We start from the raw sequence: 22,325 nt of genomic DNA, 5'->3' as shown, positions 1-22,325 counted from the left end.
ACAAATTGGTTTGCGAACATTGGTTTGCGATTTACGTAAATTGAATTTGCTCGTTTTTTATCATTCCTCTCAAAAAATTTAGGGGAGCGACCGCCCCCTCTCGACCCCCCATATGCCGCCCCTGCTGGAAAGAACTCAACAACTTACTTAGTAAAAAAGAGAGTGCAAGACCATATTAATGAACAAAGTGATGGTAATAAGAAAGTGGTGGCCTTTGAGGCCACTACTCTTTTTTTAGCCAACTGTTGAGCCACTATGTCAGTAGGCTTGGGGGGGGGGGGGGGGGGGGGGGGAAGAGTGGTGTCAAACAAAGCTCCATGCCTCAAAGGGTCACAGCAAAAAAAAAAAAATACTGGTTAGATGTTATTGAAAGATGTGAAGCTAAATTTTCTGAAATTTTACCTTAGGCACGGTATTTAATTCTTAACCTCTAAACCAAAGCACCTCTGATTTGTGAACCATTCATTTTAAAGGCTGCTTGTTTCTTGCTTTGTGTAGGATTAAAATCGAATGTGCATTTTTTTTTCTCGATAAAAAAATGAAAGTACAGGGGGCGTTAATTCTTTTACCCCCCTGCACGCGAGATTTTGCAAACAGATTAGATTATACAATATGCAATTACAATCATAGCTATATCAAAATACAACTGTAATAAATAGTAGGCAAGTTTTATTTAAATATCACTTTAATTTTTATTCAATACTTTGGCACATCTTTTAGGACATGGAATGATAAGCCATATATGTCACATAAATGATGAAAAGAACTACACATTCACAAAATGTCATGAGAAGAACATTATCTTAACAAGAAACAATGATAGATGTCGATAATACAGATTCCAGATTTTCAAAATTGAATCGAAAGAAATTGATGCTTAGCAAGAAAAATGATTTTGATTAAAAAAATAGAATATAATCTATCAATAGATAAAATATGTAAACTTTTTTTAAAAGGCATAAAAAATCTAAAATAGAGCCTAGTACTCTGTGACTTGGCATCTTATTCACATTAGCAATTCTGTTTTGTATCTTCTGGAAAAAATGGCAAAGATTTTATTGCAATGATTTTCAGATTGAAAATCTAATTAAATTAAGAAAAAATATGCATTTAAAAAATACACCCATTAAAATATATTTTACACTAATCTTAAGGTATATGACCAGTGCTTACCAAAAGAGGGAAAAAAAAAAGATTTCAATTCTGCACAGCTACAAGATTATGTACAAATGATTTTTTGAATGTCAAGCACATTTTTTCCGATTTTTAAGACTTTCTATCATGGGCGTCCATCTGCAAAATTGTAAGGGGGTTCTCAGAAATTTTAACCATGGTTTAGCAGGATATTTTCCCCCATGGAGGCAGATTCCAAGACAGATTAGTCATTAAAATTTGACATTTTTAATTATTTATTCATTATTTTTATATTTTTGCAAAGAGTACTAAAAGTACTAAAGGTAAGAAATTTCTTATTTCCAAGGAAGGGGGCTTCGAGCCCCCCTATGTGGGCGCCCTTGTTTTCTATTAAAAAGTACAGAATTTATTGAGTGTGAATAATGAATCACAAAGTCAACACTATTAAAACCTAATATTTGCAAAAATATTTAACAGGTACTTAGGTATAACTAGTAACTCCTTTTTAAATACAAAAATGCTTCAGGGTTCTAGACCCCAAGCAGGAGTAAAAATGGAGCTCTAAGTCAATTTAACATTGTTGTAGTCCTTAACAGATATTGGTGTATAAGCTTTATTGCAATAATAATTTATCAAGAGGGGGAATTTTACAGTTATCAATTATTTTGCACATTTTTTTTTATCATTTAAAAAATTAAAAGTTGTAAAAGTTAAAAGCAAGTTTATAAACTATTTAAATTTAATCTTGGAGCAGTGAAGAAAGAACGGAAAGGAGAAAAAAAAACCCCATTCCATCATACATAACAGGTGATTACGTACAAGGTTTTATATCATTGCAAGCAACAAGAGTGATAGACAAACAAGATTTACAAAGAATGATATACAATAACCAAAAAAAAAAAAAAAAACTATCTACACACTTGAACCATACCATATATTGTCACTACATAATGAATAATGATTGCTATAAAATATAAACTACAAAACTTTTAAAATGAAGGACCTTTCAAATATTACATAAGCATTTATAGGTTAAGAGAAATTGTGTATCTGGATTGTCATTTTGCTGACAATGTAAGATTTACCTCTGGCTTAAAAAAGACTTGAGTCATCAATGAAATGTCTCTCAAATTGCAATTGACAATTTATTTGAGGATTTAGGAGAGAGAACTAGAGTCCCTCCCCCCCCCCCCATCCACCATTATTTGGGTTAATATAATAGTAGAATATACCAGTTAATATAACTAGTGTTAAAAAATCTTGGTACGAATGTGCAATCAGCTATGATATGTTTCTTCAAGGAACATATATACTTTTTTATTTTTTCCAGTGTGCATTTGCCTTTGGGCTTTTTGTTATAAAGCAGGATATATATACCTGGTATTTGATTAAGAAGAAAAATGAATAAAATGATTTAATAAAATTTAAAGCATTTAATACTTGACAATGCTTTTGATAATGTTCAGCTTTAAGTGATCATTGCATTAGGATTTCCTTACATTATTCTAAAACATGCTTACATAACATCAGAATGTCCTCTAAGCAAAAATACAGTAAAATCCCTCTAATGCTGACATATTTTTTTTGTCTGCAATAGAGAGGTATCCGCAGGACAGGGGTTTAATAATGTTATTTGCATTGGAACTGGGGAATTAAAAATTGTCCGCATAAGAGAGGTGTCCGTTATAGGAGGGTTTTACTGTATTTGTTTTTTTATTTACAAAAGTACACATCAGAAAAATAGCCAACAAACATAATAATGCAAAGCATTTTACCATCAGTTGTCATAAAATATTCCCTTGCAAGTATTTTAATGACTACCACAAGCTTCTGTATCAAAAACACATTCAAATAATGAAAAATAGTTGCCAAAAACTTACTAGTAGAGAAAAATAATACATAACAGCTAAAACACAATAAATAATATAAGCAGAAGAAATGAATTTTGAGAAAAATTGCAAATGCTTTTGTTTATTGCTTCAAACTACAATTGTTGGCACCATTTGGCACCAAAAATAACAAAATATTCAATACTTTAAAGCTGATTCAAAAATATAGTCTAGGAACTTAACAATATTGCATGCACAGGCAAAACATTTCAAAACAAAAGCTGACAAATTATTTATTGATTATACAAGTAATTTTTATGTTTGAATAACTTTTTACTAAAATGAAATGGTTGCCTGAGCGAAAACCTTATTGCAGTTTTTCAAAAAGTTCTTCTCGGAATTTTTTGCAATTATTTATGCAGCTCTGAAATTACATGAATATATTTATGAATGGATTCATTATTATTTAAAGGTTTCTATGAATTTATCTGTAGATAAGTAATGACAATTTCAAAAGATTTATTATCTAAAAAAAAGCTAAGATAAATAAATACTAAATATAAGGCGTAATTTTGGCACAAACTATTGATTTCAGCTTTTATTTTCAAATTTAATGAAAATAACAATCATTAAACTACATTAGATATAGTATTTTCATATTAACAGAAAAATTTATTTTTTTTCCCATAAAAATAATTATGTAAAAAATATATTCTTAAAAGTTTCAACTCCATAAAACTTTTCACCAGGTAGAAGTCAATACTACACAGGAACCCAATAAATATTTTACAAAAGACTACTTACAACAAAGTACAGTCAGATTAATAGTGAACAGTGTGTACAACAATCTTTTTATTGTCATCAGGGCAACTTTGATCTACAATTTCCCCATTTTTAACTCGCCCACCTCAGATTTTAATAATGTTATTGCACCTACTGGCATAACACTGAAATTCTCCTAAACTATCATATAGTTATCCAAAATTTAAATATAATTCTAAAATTTACTTACATTAATGATTAACTTGGTTAAAAGCTATCTTGCCACTTGGGATAATTTTTAACGGTGTCCAAATGATGCATAAAACACATAATTTTTATAAAAATGCTGCATCTTTAAACAAAATAAATAAATACCCGATTAAAACTCCCCATTTTTACTTTATAGCACCACAAGATTTCATTGATGTATTATATTGCATGGAATATTGCAATGTAGAACAAAGGATTTCAACAATTTCAAATTGGCATTCGACAATAGCTTCAAACAGTCGCTTTAAAGGTACTAGATTACAAACTAGTAGGGTGGTTTAAAAATTTTTTTTTTAGCTAGAGTCCAGGACAGTCCTTATTTGTTTTACACTTACTAATAGTATTATACTGCAAAAGTTTTAGCTTCTAACTCAAATTTTAAGAAAGTGCTCGATGACCTCTCAATTTAACATTAGTTGTAGAATAGAAAATGCCACAAATTTAGAAACATTTAATTTCCCAGCTGTTTTTTTTTTTTGTAAATAATTATTTTATTGCAATGTATATGCATATTGCTAGAGTATATTATAATATGTAGTATTGTTTTTTCAGTTTAATGCATTTTTTAAACTCCTCTCCTCACATTAATGAAGTTTGGGGGAAGAGATTGAGCACCCTCTTTCAGTTGAAATATAAGAAGCTAAAACTCTTCCAGTATATTACTATCCACAATCCCTCCTCACATTAATGAAGTTTGGGGGAAGTGATTGAGCACCCTCTTTCAGTTGAAATAAGAAGCTAAAACTCTTCCAGTATATTACTATCCACAATCCCTCCTGACATTAATGAAGTTTGAGGGAAGGGATTGAGCACCCTCTTTCAGTTGAAATAGGAAGCTAAAACTCTTCCGGTATATTACTATTCACAAGTCTAAAAATATTGAGGGGTGTCCTGTTATCTAGGAGAAACTTTTTTTTTTTGTATTTTTGAACCACCCTACAGTATTGCCAACTTATTTTCTATAGCAACAAGAAAATCTGTTCAGAACTAAAGGAGCCCATTTAAGCGTACGATTTTACACAAATTACAGAACAGAATTACAGAAAAATATTTCTCTCAACAGATAATTTTGAATCTGAATATGTAAAAAATAATAAATTTTAAGTTAAGTACGAGCAGCAATACAAAGGTAGCTAATGTATTAGTTTTCCTATTTTCCTAGTCATTTGCGGAGGGGGGGGGGGAGTAAAAAAGAATTACAAATGCTTCAAAATAAATAATTTTTATCAAAAGTGAAATCAATAGCAAAAGGATCACATCGAATTTCTTTCTTGCTTTTTGCTTCATCGCTAAAACTTTTAGAAAAATAAAATAAAATAAAAAAAAAAAAAACTTCAGAAATAAAATTAAAAAAAAATGTCAGCAGCTCTTTTTTTTTGAGTAAATAATAAAGCACTCTAAATTTCTTTTGATGTCAGTTGCCAAAAATAAATAAAATTTTCCTGCAGGCGTTAATGTGAAAAAGTTAACAGTTCATTTTGAGCATTTGTTTTTTAACATTTTCTTGATCAGTATTTTCCATCAAGGTTTGTTCAAAGCAAAACCACCTTTAAGTCCAGGAACTACATTTGCCTTATTTTTCCTCACGGGCATTAATGTTAAAATTTTCTTAAACTATTCATTTTGAACATTTATTTTTAAACATTTGCTTTTGTACATGTTCTTCATCAAGAGCTTTTCCCAACAAAGTTTGGTTCCAGCAAATCCCTCGTTAAATTTCTATGTAATTATTTTATTTATTTTTGTTCTTTGCGATATTTTTACAATGCATGAAGTCTTAATTAATTTTAAAAACTTATACAACAAATTACTCTAAAAAGCAAAACTGACAAACTTTCCAGCAGCGTGTCATATTGGGCTTTCTGTAGTTTATTTTAAAGTTTGTACTAAGAATATGAAGCAGTGCTAAGTTAACTCTTGTTTCAAAGTTACCCTAAATGACTGTAATAAGACAAGTGGCCAACAGGAGATTAGAGAAAAACAGGAGCTTAAACGTCGGTTGATGAATCTTTCTCAACATTACTGATATCAGCAGTACTTTCGTAAGGAGGTGGAGGCACACCAATACTATTTTCCGTATATGGAGGAGGTTTGGGTCTACTTTCAGTAAGCTGAAATCCGATACCTTCAACAAAATGAACTAGAGCAAAATTTTCATCTGGATGATCTTCGTAAGGATTTTCATCTTGAAAGTCATAAAGGAGATCATTGCTTTCAATGGCTTCAATATCCTGCAAAGAAAAAAATCAGTAAGGTAATGTCTCAGAAAACAGATGCAATCACTTTGTTAACGTGATGAATTTTTATAAAACTATTAACTTATTACCTGAGGTTGACTGGGTATCAAGATTAATACCAAATTTCTAACAGGCAATTAGAAACTAATTTTTTTCCTATACAAGCACGAAAAAAAAAAAAAAAATCACCCACACCTTTTAGGTATAAACTCGTAAGAGGGCAATTTTATTTGGAACACAAAACAGAGATTCCAATATTGTTGCCTCAGAACAACAGTAGAATATATTTTTTCTCCCCCAAATGGGACTCGTGGGGATTGTTATCCTTAATCAAATACTATTTACTTTAGGAGCCTTATTTATGCATTTTTTCAATACTTATTAAAGTATTACATAGTTAAGTAGAGGTAAAACATTTGTGTCTGTTTTCATTCTTTCTGAAAAGTAAAGCTCTAGACTAGGAATTCTGATTGGTAGCCACTGGCTACCAAAAAAATGTTTGCCACCTTAGCTCTTTTGGTAGCCATTTTTTAGAAAAGGTATGCACACACTGCAAAAAGTAAATAACTTATTCCCTATTTGTAATATTAACAACAAATTAAAAAATTATGATAATAAACAAAAACAACTAACAAAATTTTACTGGATACACAGTAGACCCTCGTTTTACGCGATTTAAGATTTGACACATTTATTTTATTTTATGCGGATGAGTTTTGATTTTACGCAGATGCGGCAATGCAAACAGATAAAGTCCCTCCCCTCTTTCAAAATCTAAACTCGTAAAGATTGCAGATTAGGCTTAATCAACTGCATTTTGGCGTGCTAATAATCGAGCTTGGGCTACTGGAGACATTTTATGCGATTAGTTCCAGAGTTCTTTCCAGAAGTAAAGTTATCAAACTCACACAGTTCAAAACTCACTGGAAGAAGAGCAGTTAGGAGTGAGGCCAAAACCAACGAGGATACTGACGTCGGTGACGCACAACCAAAAACATTCCCATTGAAAATTTTGAGCCATTCCTAGACAACAGAAATGATCTTTCTGATTTGTTAGTGAAGGAAGATTCTATCATGGAAATGTGACACAAGTGATCATGGATGCATAAATGCTTCGAAAAGAATTACAGAGAAAAATCCCTAATGACTGCCAAAAGACTGTCATAGTCAGGTCCTTTTTATAAGCAGGATAGGAAATTACTTTATGATTTCTTTATGCATGTTGTGCATAAAAGTCAATATGAGTAAACATTAAACTTATTACGCAATTAGTCATCTCTAGAATGAAGTATTTTGTTATCTACGGAACCAAGCACCTATTTTAACACTAGTATTAGGTCTCAATTTACGCGGCATTTCCGTGGAATGTAACCGCCGCGTAAAACAAGGGCCTACTGTATATTTTTTAATACAAAGATATATGCATGGAACAAAAATCAAGGTAATGATTACTAGAGAGTCAAGATAAAGGCTCAAATCTTCAAATAGGATTGGAAGCTTGTTGCCATCACACGTTATTACTTTTAACATAAAAGAAACGCGATTTCCACTTTTGGTGACCAGGACTTTATTTTTTGATAGCCATTTCGATGAAATAGTCGCTCGTTGGCGACTGCTAATCTAGAGCTTTACTGAAAAGGTTCATATCTCAATCTTGATTACGAAAATATGATTTGAACTTATCAAACACAAATGAATTTTATTTTTAAGACTAATGCTTGAACAAGAAGAATAATTCTAAAGCACAAAGTCCTTACTCTGTGGTTTAAACTTGCTGCAGGGCATTGGTGGTGCACTTCATTCTCCAAAACTCTGGACCATCGTTCTTCTGCACGACGAGAACAAATTCTGCAGGCTAGAAACATGACCATGGTCGAAAACACTAAAACAACAATAGCACAGCTGGCCAAAACGTAGATCACTGCATTTCCGTTTCCTATCACATGTCCGTAGCGGCAGTCAATAGATGTAGGACATCGAGGGGCAGAAAGTTTCACTAATGGAAAATAAATTTAAAGAGTTTTGGGCTGATAGTTCAGATAAATATCAATGCTAAACACATTTTTGTCTTCAAAAACTAAAAACAATTCTAAAATTTTTACATTTTACAAATTGAAAACTTCATAGAAAACATGCCATATTTTAAAAGTTTTATGAGTCTTTGAAAAGATTTGAGTCCAACAATGCATTTTCAATGCTATAATCTAATAGCAAATTAGCTTTTCAAACTTCTTATTGTTTTTGCACATTAACTTTAATGGTAAGTTATTAGTTTGGCAGCTTACTACAAAATCAATTTATTGTTGTAAAAAATATTATGTTTCTACAAACTAAGTCACATACTTTGATGAAAATAACTATTAATAAATTATTTATGAGAACAAAATGTACCATATTTTTTTACTATAATCTGAAATGATCTGTTAAAAGAGTTGGAAATTTTCGGGTGTGTGTAATACATCACCGCAAAACGAACAATGAAATTTTTTTTGAAGGAAAATTCGATTAAAAGGTTGGTTTTTTAAGAACTTCTTTTGCTAACATTGCTGGTGATTCATAATGTTTCAAGAACTTTGTTTAATACAAAAGAAGGCACATTTTATTTTAAATCACACTTCTAAACGGGAGTAAATTTGTTCAAAATGATGAAAATGCTGAGAAGCTTTTTCACTCAAGAGAGGAAAAAAAGTTATTTAAAATATATAGTTATAGAAATTTATTCTTTTAGATGTTTTCAAAATCTGAGACATCTAAATCTGAGTGTAATAATTTGCTTTAAAATTGAATTAACCTCTGCCACAATGAGGCAAAAAGAACAATTTCTGGGTTCAAAAAAACTGGATGCTTAAAAGTTTTGAAGCTCTTAAAAATGTTTATTTTATGATCCAAATCATTTGTATTAATTAGGCTTTAGTACACTGAATACTTTGCATCTTTAGCTTATTTTCATGTTTCTTTGATACCATGTGCCACATGTAATTATAGCTTTTTTCTGTAACTAAGTAGCAATTTTTTCGCATCTGCTTTGTGTTTCCAATATTTGCTATTATTTAATCAGTATTTCACAAAATCAAGAATACTGAGCAAAAATTAAAAGATACTTTTAAGTACAAATTCGATTTTTTTTTCTTATATTGCTCAGAATGAGGTTATATTGTTTAATAATAAAACACAATGCATTAATTGCTAATGTTTATTTCAATATTCAAAAAGTGCTATTTGTGGATTATAGAGTGAAAAATAAGACACAAGGAGAGAACTCTAAATGAACTATGCTTAGTTACATATCAGATTGAGAATAATATACAATATATTTAACTTTACCTGAATTTAGGATTCCATAACAGCATGGCAATATATAATTAACAGTACAGTTAACATCCACTGACGGATCACAACACAACTCTTTTGGAATACAACGTCCTTCACATAAAATTTTATCATGGCAAGCATCTGGGCCTGTACAAAAAAAAAAAAAGTTTGAATAAAGTTTTCTACATTTCATACAAAGATATATAAAGCACAAAGCAAATACATATAGTATTAATTTATATTTTTCAAAAAATTAATCACAAATGCTTTTTAAAAATAATTTCCAGCTACTATTTACTAATTTGAATCTGTTTCACATTACATAACATTAAAAAATTGAACAAATAATCTTAAAACAAAGCTAAAGTTTATAAAAACCAGTTAGATTCGTTCTTACAGTAAATACTCATTGTAATAAATAAAATATGAAAACATTTTTTAATAATACTGAAGGTTTTGATAAATTATCAGTCAAATTCAAAAATTGCATATTAATTTTCATTTCTTAATTTTCGATTGTGTTGTATTACTTCAATTCAAAATAAATGGTTTTACTCTTTCCAACATCACTCTACCCCAATGTATGTATGTATATAGATTAGGGAGTGCTGGGTCCAGCCCAATTTGGCTACTGCGCACTGCAACACTTTTCCTTCTTTTTGTAAAAGGTCCGTATATAGTCCAGATATTACCGTAAAAAGTAAAAATTAGTATGTTATTCTAATACATTTTCCATTATGAATTACTCATTTAATTAAAATAGAATCATTAGCTTTAGAATTTCATAAATCTAAAAAAAAAATTAACTATACATTGGTGCAGCTAATCACAATTTACTTAAAAGTAATAAAATTTAACAATGTGAATAAGCTATTGGGCATGACTAGATTATTATATACAATAGTAGAAAAGAAACTCAATGGAAAAGTCAAGTGAAATGCTTAGAGACATACATACAAAACAAAAACTTATATACTAAAAATATTTTATAACTTATATTTTTCAAGTTTTTATTGATGTCACCCCATAGTAAAATATTTATGTACTCAGCATATTTTATGGTTATGTTAATGTCATACAACTTAAGAAAATTGCTACCTTAGTAGGATTGTGGGTACTCAGAATAGTGTACCAGAAGAGGCTATAATAAACAAGAGGGTAGATAGCTTTAAAAAGGCCATTAATCTTCATTGGGGACTAATAAATTGACTAGGTGAACAGCCTAGTCAGAGCTTGTTGCTGATTATCACATTTGTATTTGTATTGCAAGAACAGATTTCACTTCATGCCAACATTTCTTTTATTAATATCAAGTAGTTTTACTTTTTTTTTTAAATGATTTTTAATGTTTTGAAAATCCAACCTTGAAAAACTTCTTATTTCTACCTTTTAATTTTATAAATGCACTTATTATGAGCAATAAACCTCCATATCACAGATAAACAACTTGAAATTTACAGCTGATGTGCTTGTTTTATAAATGCTATTACATGCTTATAATTTATTTTAACACTCATTTGATTTATTAACACACTTACATAAACTTCAACTGATCTTACTTTTTTATTTTCACTTTAAACTATTTTACAATCAATTGTTTATATACATACTTGGATGCTATTTTTGTATTAAAATATTACTTGAATAGGAAAAATCTATATAATCATTTATTATTTTCAAACCTCAAATTTTTAACTCAAAACTTCCAGTTTACTGATGAAGGGGACAAAATAGATGAAATGAACAAAATGAGATTTTGTCCGGGACGTTTTTTTCCGGGGTGGACAAAATAAGACAACCCTGCATCTGAAAAGTGCCACATCCCTTGAGCAATAGGATTTAGAAAAGAAAAGAGCACTTAGAAACAAATGGGTCCCAAGAAAACATTTTCAGTCACTGAATGTGCTGTGCTAGATCAACTTCCCTCCATGCTTTCTCTATCCTCTTTAGCTATACACAAAGCACGGAAAGGCTAATCATGCCCATATTAACGCTGCTCCTGAAGGGAGAAACGAGTGATCACATATACATGATCATAGTCATTGACAGGTTAAGTAGTTGGCCTTTTATACTTCTTCATTCATGTGTGTTTTTGAGCTTACAAATTAAGGAAAAGATTAAAGCTTACCACAATGTTTAAAGGATTCATCATAGCCATTGGGACAGTCAACATAGCCATCGCAAACATAATGTTTTGAAATACAGATGCCATTATCACAGTCAAAAAAATGATTCACACACTTTTCTGAAAAATAAAATTTATTTACATAAAAATTTTGAAATAGGTCATTTTGTTTTTCAGACACTAATAACTAGACTTATTAATTAACCATGCACAACATTACATTGATGAAAAAAAATGAGAACACAGCAAATTTAGACATCAATTTTTTTGTAAAGAAAAGTGAAAAATTGGAATAATTTTCCATAATTTTGTTTTTATTTGTTGAAAAAATTTTACGTACTATTCCACATGAGAATCATTTCACGGAATTTCGACAAACATGAGTTGATGTACAACTTTTAATTTTTCCATATTTTTTATGGAGAAAAATAAAAACTACAGAAAAATAAAATCCATTTACAAAAAATATTTAATTTTATTTTTTCTCAAGTTATGGTGAGTTAAAATCTAGTTTGCAAAACTATTAGCCAAATATTAATGCAAAATTTAGTGCTTTACTAAATGTCATTATTTTATTCTGGGTAATTATAGGGTACAAATTAAAATTTTTTTCCTGGTGGTCTTCATTAAGTTTTTATGAAATTTTAAGCCTTGGTTTTTTCTAAATTCGAAGAAAGTAAATCAACTCCAGGGGTATTTTACGCGGGCTTTCTAATGGGACCTAAAGCAAGAAAATCAGATAATCATTTCAGGTAGAAAGAATCATTTAATGCCATTTTTTGGGACTTAAAATTAAAATTTGAACCGTTTGGTTCTTTTTTGGCATTCAAAATAACCATACATTCCTTCTTGGGTGCCCAAGTACCTCCCTGCCAAATTTGGTCAAGATCCGAAATAAAATGTGGATTGGTATAGGGAACATACATATGTATTCTTTGTTTTATTTATATAGATGTTTCTATGTACAAGGTATGAAAAAAAATTAGAGATGGTGTAGCAACTAAAAATTTTTTACTTTGCTAAAAGTTACTGAAATGATCTATGTGAAATTGAATAATTAGAATGAGGGAATCTGAATTCAATCTATGAAAATAAAGGTCATAAGCTCTTCTTTTCTAAGCATTTTTTCCCGATTTAATCAATAGTTTTAAACAAATCAGTCAATGTTATGCATGAAAATTCTTTAATCAACTTGTCTGCACTTAATTTTCCATTTTTTCAAAGGAAAACAAGTCTTACGTTTACAAAAAAAAGTTGAAGTCAGAAGGGATAATTTGCAAAAATACATGTATAAGAAAAAAGGTATTAAAAATATTATTTTTAATCTCAAAGTTCTGGGCAGCCCCAATGAAAAAGGGTCTACATCTGATTCTGTTCATAAAGACAATGCAACTGATTGTTAGATACCAAAAACAGGCCAAATATACATCAAGTAAGTAATGTTCTTTAAGAAAAATTGTTAGTTCATGCACTAGTTTAAGAGCTCAAGATTTTTTAAAAAATGAATGTGTGTATATCTTTTATAACATTATCGTAGAAATAATACTACATAGAAAAATCAAAATAAAAGAGAAAAAAATATTACTTGACTTAATAAACACTTGGATTTTGCGAGTTCTTTTGATGCCTTTATTCTGTAACTCGCATACATATGACCCAGTGTCATCATCCTGTAAATCATGTATGGTAACTGTCAACTGATTATTTGTTTCATAAACTGAAACACGATCTCCATTGGCATTGGATCTTGTAGGCAATTTCCATGTTAAATTTAACCTGTAGGGGAAAAATTGGAGAAAAATAAACAACACTAACATTTGCTTCCAAAAAAAGTACATAATGGTAAAAATTTTTAAAATCCAAAATTTAATATAAGCAATTACATTTGAAGAACTCATCCTATTTTAAAGAGGCAGTTCACTAACCTTTCACTTGGTTTTCCATGTGAGTTGACTTTGCATGTCAAATTCAAATCAGCATGTTCCTCTAACATTACGTTTTTTCCAACTGGTAACACTGTCAGCATTAAATCAGATTCTGTTTATAAAGACAATGAAATTGATGTTTAGATACTAATAATATATAAAAAATGTTTTTAAATTCTAAAGAGTATTTCTGTAAGCTTGGTCCACACTAAAAATTATGAAATTAAATAAATAAAGTATATGACTTCTTGATTACATCACAATATTCAAAAATTGTAGTCGATTCTAATATCTTTATACCTAAGTTAATTCTAAAGCAGCCAATGAAATATGAATAAAAAAATTGAGAAAAGAAATAGGCAGTCTACAGCTTAGGCCGAATAGTTTTTACTATACTGCCTACATTTCTTATTCTCTCAATTTTTTATTTAAATTTTATTCGCTGCTTTAGAATTAACCCATTTTATTTTATTTTAAATTTTCTTTTAGAGGAAACTTTTACAAATGTAAAACTTATTAACTTGTAACCTATCATTATTACTATTATTATCATTTTAAAGCTCTTTACCTCTGTATAATATTAAAGTATTGTGCATAAAGAGAGAATAGCTTATATTTACAGTTAATCTGCTTTAAATATTGTAGATTTGTGTCCTTGAATTTAAAAGCCATTTTGAACAAGCATACAGAGGGAAAAAATGCTTTTAACTGATGACTTGACTAATACCAAAGAAAGCTTCAAAATCCTGCATTATTTAAGAAGTTTAAAATGCTCAAAATCTACAAATATAAAATTAATTTAAGTTTAGCCTTTAAATTAGTTTGTTAAATTCATTAATAAAATTAACTCTATGATTACTATTATTTTCCATTGTTTTTGGCAATAATAAAAAGCGGAACTAATTGGCAGGCATTATGGCAGATAAAGTAACTTAAGAAATAGTCTTTAAAAACCAGCTGAAAAATATAGGGGGTTCACTAATGCTTCCCTCTCCTTATAATTGTTAAATGGTAACACCTAGTTGCACCATGGGGAGAAACAGGATGCAGGGATTAGTTTATTATCAGACATTGGTTAAAAAAGTCTGAAATTGCAATCTAAACCCAAACATTCATTTACTAACCTGGTAGCACTGGAGGCCATATCCAAGGGTAAGGCCGGGGGCCCTCCTGCCCAGGGAAAATTCTTGCCTCCCCTAAGCAAATAAGCAAATATTGAAGACATAATAACTATCGTTATATTACAAACTAAGGAGTTCTCTGTTTTTAACTCTTTCCTTTCCAAGCAATTCGTCACTTTCATTTATCAGGTAGATAGCCAGAATTCATATGCAGATATATCTTTGGAACTCCCCTCCCCCGAGTTATCCTAAGTACAAAAAAAGAGCATGACCCTTGCATCCAAAGGACAACTTTCGTTTTGGGAGTAATTAAATACATCAAAAAGACTATGCCCTTACAAAAATCCCTAGAGTCCCAAGGAGCTCTCTATTGTAACTGCTAGCCAACAACCACAGGAGTTCAGAACCCATGGAAGCCTAGTGGTTTGGGTGTCACACTACGGACAAAAGGGTCCTGGGTTTAATACCAGAGGCCACAAAAGACTCAGAGCACATGTAGTGCAGGTGCTTTGCTAAGTTACTGAACCAAAAAGTCCTGTGGTCAATCACAGTCTAGTTATCATGGATACGAGAGATTGGAGAAACTGTTCGTTCTTTTCAGGCTTGGGTCCAAAATGTTTCGGTGGAATGCGATTGATGACGGCCTACCTAGTGGTGAATCCAACTATCCACGTCTGTGTTGGGATACTGATGGTTGCTTACTAGCCTAGGTATCTCTTAATCTTAACAAATGGTCGTTATTTTTGTTGTGTGGATAAGGGCAAATGCTGAAAAGGCAAGCAAGCTTTTGCACTTCAAAAGATGAAAAAAATAAAGAAAAAAAAGTAAATAATTAAAATTTGTCTTTCTTTAAAAGCCTTATTTAGTTTTCAATACATACACAGTTTATCCCAAAAGTAATAAAACTTAATTTTTTTACCTTGAGACTACATTGCCCACACCTGCGTGACTGGTTGGAAGTAGTAGGGGGGATTCTAAGCTTTCCAGAGACACCAGGATCAGTTAGTTGTCTATGAGCTCTCCGAGCGGTGGAAGGTCAATTTTAGTGAATCTCTCCCCTCAGAGCCGTCGTCATGGAGAGACCTTTGGAGCAATGATATGCGAATAAAATTTTGCATCAAACTCCAAAACACGGCAATAAAAATGTTTGATTAGTTCCCTCAGGCCTTCAAGGATGATTGCTTGTCGTACTAGCAGATCAAAAAGTGGCACAAGTCGTTCAAAGACGGCCGGAAGGATGAGGCTCCTTCTGGGCATCCATCATCATCGCAAACGGACGAAAATGTCCCTCTCGTGTGCGAGATTTGCTGAACAAAGACTGTCAAATGAATGTTCATTCGATGTCATAACAATTAAATTTGTCGAAGAGGGATGTTCATCGAAATGTTACAGAAAGCTTGGCCATGCGTAAGATTTTCGTGAAACTTGTTCCAAAAATCTTGTCCGACCGCCTTCGTTATCAACTCCTATCTGATCCAAATCGGTGTTTCAACGGTGCCACAGGCCCCCTATAGCCCAGGTAGACTTCTTGTTCCCAAAGTTAAAAAGGGAGCTGAAAGGAAAGCATCTGGAGACCCTGAACAACATTCAAAAGACCACGATGAGATGCCTTGACAGCATTCCCAAAAGCAAGTTGCAGAGGACCTTCGATGAATGGAAAACACATGGGCAAAACGTACATAGACGCAGGAGGAGACAATCTTGAAGAGTATTAGGTTTTATTAGATGTTTGTGCAATAAAATTATTTTTTTGAAAAAAGTCTTATTACTTTTGGGACAAACCGTACATAATATGTTAAGAGTGCAGGGGAAAAACCTTGTCAGTTAGCTTTTATAAGGAAACGACATAATGATGCAGTCTAGTAGTTGCTGTAAAGTATACTTTTTGAATAGTTTATTATTTTTTGACAAAACTCTGTAAGTCAGCTGAAATATTTGTTCAAAAATTGGTGGTACTGGGGAAAAAGGCCATCAGCCAAATATTGAAATGCATTTTTCTCAAAATTAGCTTTTTTGAACTGACAGGGTGTTTCTTCTGTACCCTTCATGTGTATGTGCCTGAATAGATGGTGTTTTTCAGATTTATCTGCTATTAATTTATTAGGTGTGCAATTTTCACTTTCGTGCAAACTTAATAATTAATAGCTGACACACTGCTAAAAACAAGTGGCTAAATCAACTATTGAATTCAAAAAAAAAAAAAATAAATAAATAAAAAAAAAACGTGATGAATAAATGGTATATATAGAACCGCATATGTGGAATGCTCCTTTCAGATTAGGGGGTCGACATTTGTTGGAAAATTTTTAGATGGATTGGGTTACGACAGTAAAGAAAGGACTCGGCTATAAGGAAGGAAAGAATTAAAGAAGAAAACCAGTTTTAGAGAATTTTTATTTAAATAGATAAATATATAGATAAATATATTATTTATATAGATAAATATTCGACAGAAGTATAAAAAAGGTGAAAAACGGTCATTTACACCTTGAGGCTTAAAATTTTATAATTCAGTCAGTGTTTTACTCCGTCTTTAGAAGAAAGTTTTTATTTTAGCTTGATTTTAAAAGTTACATTTCATTTGAATCAGAATGATAATTTACATTTTAAATACCAGCAAGTTTTCTTAAGACACTTTAGAACAATGATAAATTTGGTAAAGCATCCATTCTACTTAGTTGTCAACATGAGTTCAGAATCCAGCATAAAGTCAGGCATTAAGTCTAACAAACCAGCTCAATCCATGAATTTTCAAAAGTCCTCATCTTATCAGGAGAATAATGTGTTTTATCCAGAACAGACTGCGACCAACTTAAACCTCATGTTCTTATAAACTTCCTTGATGAACTTTTAAAAATAGTGAAATATAACAGTGTATAGGTTTCTGAGGGGAGACTCCATTACAATGCAAACTAATAAAACCTCATGCACTGCTTTTATGGGTTCGGTTGTAAAGTCACAAAAGTCCTTTTTAAATAGGATGAAAATGTGGTTGTTTCGAGTACGAATGCATTTTCAGTGGGCTATTAAATTAACAGTGAAAAATTCTGTTCCATCATATTTCTGTCATTTGAAGAGGCTTTACTGTATTTAAATTACAATAATTTTTGGATTTTTTAAAAACTTTTTTTAAATTTTAAACAGCTGATTACAGTGAAAAAAATATTAAAATTTGAATTAACCTTGATTAACTAAGCAGTTATTAAATGGGAAATTGCACTCAGTTTTAATTAGGATGGTGCATGAGTGCTACAGAGATCTTGAGCTAAAATTTAAATATTTACATTTTTTAATTTCTAATTCATCATTCAAAACTATTTTTCTATGGAAACAATACATTTTTAAGTTTTCTTAGTTAAAAAATGCCTTTTCCAGAATAATAATAAAATAAAAGTATTAGGATTTGATGCTTTGCTTACATAAAGAACTCAAGAAAAAAACTTAATTTCCCCAAAATTTGTAATATTACACTTGTTTGATAAAAAATAAAACATTAAGATTGATTTTTAACTTAAAAGAAAAAAAATACCCCGGTGGTTTACTTTTACTTAGAGCAGGGCTGCCCAACTGGCGGCCCACATACTGCCTGCCTACACATTTTGTGCGGCCCGCCAACTCTTTATTCAGCATATTTCTTTTTTCAACATTTTATGGTATCAAGAAGCAGCTGAGACTACACTGCCGTGCTAAGCACAAAAGTGGTATCTACACTTTTTGTCAAAATTGAGTTATTGTCACGAGGTGGTTCTTTATAACATGTTTTACCCCTATGCAATGTTTTATCGTCATTTGTGAACTGGAACTATTTTTTAAAAAAATCTAAAAAAGTGAAATCTGGATCAAATACATGGAGGCGTAAAACTTTAAATAGTAGTTCTTCGGTTTGACCTCAGCTGCAGATACGACTTTTGCGCTTAGCACGGCAGTACAGTTCTTGGTCAAGCCGGGGTCCCCGATATTTCTATTGATCGCTCTTTTACTCCTTTCATTGTATTGAGAGAATAAGGTACAGGACATCTACAGATCACAGTCAAGCAGTTCAATTGTGCACGCTGATGTTCAAACAAATTCCTAAAAATAGTATTGCCTCGCAATGGCGGGGGGAGACAGGGAGGGAAGCAGGGCTGGCGAGTTTCTGCCGGGACCATTAAAACCACTGGTAGAAACCGGTTAAAACCGGTACGGCAAAAACCACTTTCTGCCTTATTTTCGTCAGAAACTGGCAAAAACTCTCAAAATGACAAAAAAAAAAAACTATTGACAGACAGTAGAAAATGCATGGAAAAAATAATTAATTATTAACCAAAGCACAGTTTAATTTACAATATTATCACAATTCAAAATCAAATGTTACATTGTTTGGACAATTCAGTTGCTTCATGGAAAAGGTGGTTCCTAAAATCTAAATAGTTTCTCAATTTAATATTCACAAATGAGAAACTTTAGAATATTCTTGCAATAAAAGAGCTAGCATGCTCTTTGCATCAAGGAACAAGCAATATTCATAAAACTTTCAAATTGTACATATCTTTTTAAACTGGTCCATCATGTAGTAACTAGGGTTGTGGTAAAAATTCGACTGGAAAAATGAGTTTTGAGAAGTGGGGCCAATTTGTTTTGCAAAGCTCTGATATTAGGTACAAAATCTAGATTAATATTGGCAAGTAAAATTTGACTTTCTTCTGGAAGGACATGATAATTTCAATCACAAGCAATTTAGATGAAGCTTATTTGTGAGCAAATTACAAACAGTCGAGCAAATTACAAACAGTAATGTCAGTTTAATTTTGTATGTCACTCCTCTATCCTAAGAACCCATAGGATTTTCGTCCTTTGTTAGATTAATCCAAATATTACGAGCATCAGCAATTGAAAAGTTCCCTTTCTGAACTAAATCAAGGGCACTAGCATAACATTTTATTTTTTATTTTTGAAATGAAGTTAATTTTTTTTCGTTTACCCAAACAAATATCATCTAGTCATTACTTTAGTTTATTAAGATAATTTTAAGCTTTTGCCGGTTTTAACCAGTTTTTGCCACTGGCATGGCAAAAACTAGTTTCTGCCGGCAGAAAGCCAACCCTGGACCTGGAGGGAAGAGAGAAACATTTCAGATAAGCAGAACCTGCCAGCAATTGGTTAAAAATAAAGACCCCCCCCCCCTCGCTGACTCTATTGTCTTTGTTGATTTCGAAAAATAAATTGTTAGACCGTCTTCGGCTGGCAACGACAAACATTGATGTTGTCATTCCTGCACTCTTTAAGAAGGCGGATCGGCCTCAGTTTTTCCATTAAAATGTAAGCAAATTGCTTTATAATCCTTCTGTTTCATTGTTTTATAGTTGAAGAGTCAAGAGGAAAAACGCTTTCAGTTCATTTTCCTAAATTTTTCAGTAGAGCAAAAAAAAGTTTTTCTCTCTATATGTTCTAACATACATTCAACTGGTAAACAACAGGACAAAGAGTCGTGTGGCGCGACGAGATAGGTGCATAGCAACATGACTCATTGGCCTCCCCACTACACAAACTGGACCCTGAGGGGTTTTCCCACAGCTCACTGTGACTGAAAGCGTTCCCCCCCCCCCCCCCCCCCAAGTGCCATTAGTTTTTATTAAATTACTGTGGACTGGTAGCGTTTTTCTCCCTTTTGCTTTGCGGGGTCAATAGAGACTACAATATTCCGTAAAAACCCGAATTTCCAAATTTTTGGACTGAAAGCGTTTTTCCCCCTGACTCTTCAATTCACAATTCAACTATTAATTGTAATTGTATAAGAGGTAAGAGTTCACGTTTTTCCGACTGCGGTTCACCAGGTGATCAGTGACCGGAATTCTGGCCCGTGGGCTCTTTGCAGTTGGACAGCCCTGACTTAGAACATCTTTCATAGTAGGCAACTTGTATGGGATGGCAGATGGTGAAGAACTGTCTTGTCACTTCTAGAAGTGAAGGGGTCCTCTCCCTCCACTTTTCCAAATTTAAAATTAACAATAGATCAGAAAACAATAGTGATCATTCACATGTTTAAAGAAAAAAGAATTGAATTGATTAGTTGATGGTTTCTATTTTATCATGTGATTGAAAATAATTTATCATAAAAATTAGCCTTGAATTGGGGAAGGAGCAAATTTACTGTATGGTCTACTGTTCCAGTTTTTGAGCCTGTTGCCCCAATTTTTTAAAGAAGGTCATTTAAACGAGCATGACATTACAATCCGAAAAAATAGCTCAATTTTCCAAAAAACTGGCAGCTTTAAGGGCTCCATCCACTCAACCACCCTCCTTCCTTGCATCTCTTTTAATCACCCGCTTTCTTAGTGCACCAGTCAGCTATGTTTCTTCTTGCCACATAAAATGTACTTAATGCATCTACAATTTAATAAGTCCAATTCGGTGTAATATTTTCTTTTGGTATACATTAAAATATCCAAATTTTAAATATACAGTTTGAATTAAAGGAAAATTTCTTACCAGCAGAATCCAATCTTATCAGCATTGCAACAAATAAAAATATCATCTTAGCTACTGATTAAAGATGAAAACTTTTCTGAAAAAATGAATTAACAAAGGTCTATCTGTCTGCCATATCATCAATCATCATATGCTCCTCTTTCTGGTTCTAAATATTCAACCTACAACAGATAAAATTTTAATGACATGAATAATTCTCAGAAATAACTTTTTAAATTAAAAAAAAACTTCATCGTTAACTACTTTATACACTTGCATATAAGTCAACCCATCCACTTTTAGGAGGATAATCGAGAAAAAATAGAAAACTCGCATATAATTCGAGCTCTTACATACTGAAAAAAAAGAGAATATTTTGCTGCTACATTTGAATATAAACGAGATAAAAATGAGGAAAATGAAATGTAACGAACATGCTTATTTTTAATAATGTCTGATTTTGATTCTTTTGCTCAAAAAGGATTCACATCTGCAATCACGATTTTTGTAAAAGATTTGATTTGACCGATACAATTATTTGATATTTTTTTGCTTTTATTTTGAACTAGTGTCAATAAACTTTTGTGCTGTAGCCATATTACGTTAAAAAATAATAAGAGCAGTTTTTAGCGACTATTTAGAAAATTTGTTAATAAAGCAATTCTCACACTTTTCACCTAGTCAGTCATTACTGAAATTATTAGTCTCAATTTCACAGCCAGACCATGTAAAATTAGCTAAATGTGTAAGTATTTACTTCTTTCGCATCTGTTTAAAAGGGTTGCACAAACTAGAGAAAATTTTCATATTTCAAGTGTTTTTTTATTTTTATTTTTTTTCAAGAATTATTTGGAAAATTCTGCCTCTTGTATAAGACAACCACATAACTTTTAACCTCATTTTTTGTACTAAATCTCTCAATTTATATGACAGTATATATGGTAATAAAAAGCTTCAGAGGCAGCATTTTTGTATGAAATAACTACTGTTAGACCATGTTTCCTGTAAAAAATCTACAAGCTGCCAGTAAGGAGCATTCTATCTGCTTGAGTTTAGCAGAAGAAAGTGAAAAATAGCCAGGAGGTTTAGACACACGTGCTTTGTTTATTTCAATGTGATTCGGCTTTATACTCTTGGTCCAAGTTAATTTAAAGAACTATCCC

At 31.6% G+C, this 22,325-nt stretch overlaps 1 protein-coding gene across 1 annotated transcript; it reads right to left on the bottom strand.

Moving 5' to 3' along the window:
- Positions 1-5,983: 5,983 nt before the first annotated feature.
- On the bottom strand, positions 5,984-21,290 carry LOC129224964 (low-density lipoprotein receptor class A domain-containing protein 3-like). Its single transcript, XM_054859511.1, has 7 exons — positions 21,184-21,290; positions 13,595-13,706; positions 13,255-13,445; positions 11,673-11,789; positions 9,557-9,691; positions 7,990-8,228; positions 5,984-6,226 (listed from the first exon to the last, which is right to left on the bottom strand). Exons 1-7 carry the CDS (start codon positions 21,227-21,229, stop codon positions 5,984-5,986), a joined length of 1,083 nt encoding a protein of 360 aa, XP_054715486.1. The 5' UTR covers positions 21,230-21,290.
- Between the last annotated feature and the right edge of the window lie 1,035 nt (positions 21,291-22,325).

Source organism: Uloborus diversus, chromosome 6, assembly GCF_026930045.1.
Source record: "Uloborus diversus isolate 005 chromosome 6, Udiv.v.3.1, whole genome shotgun sequence".
Classification (NCBI taxonomy): Eukaryota; Metazoa; Arthropoda; class Arachnida; order Araneae; family Uloboridae; genus Uloborus; species Uloborus diversus.
The sequence above is the reverse complement of the archived record's forward strand: the minus strand, read 5'-3'. Positions and strand labels throughout refer to the sequence as shown.

Excerpts from the sequence above, each read along its gene's own strand:
- LOC129224964 (XM_054859511.1), bottom strand. The coding sequence starts at position 21,229 with ATGATATTTTTATTTGTTGCAATGCTGATAAGATTGGATTCTGCTG. Across the intron at positions 13,446-13,594 it reads CATGGAAAACCAAGTGAAAG|GTTAAATTTAACATGGAAAT; the intron begins GTTAGTGAACTG and ends TTTCCCCTACAG. Across the intron at positions 11,790-13,254 it reads CCAAGTGTTTATTAAGTCAA|AAAAGTGTGTGAATCATTTT; the intron begins GTAATATTTTTT and ends TTTATTTTTCAG.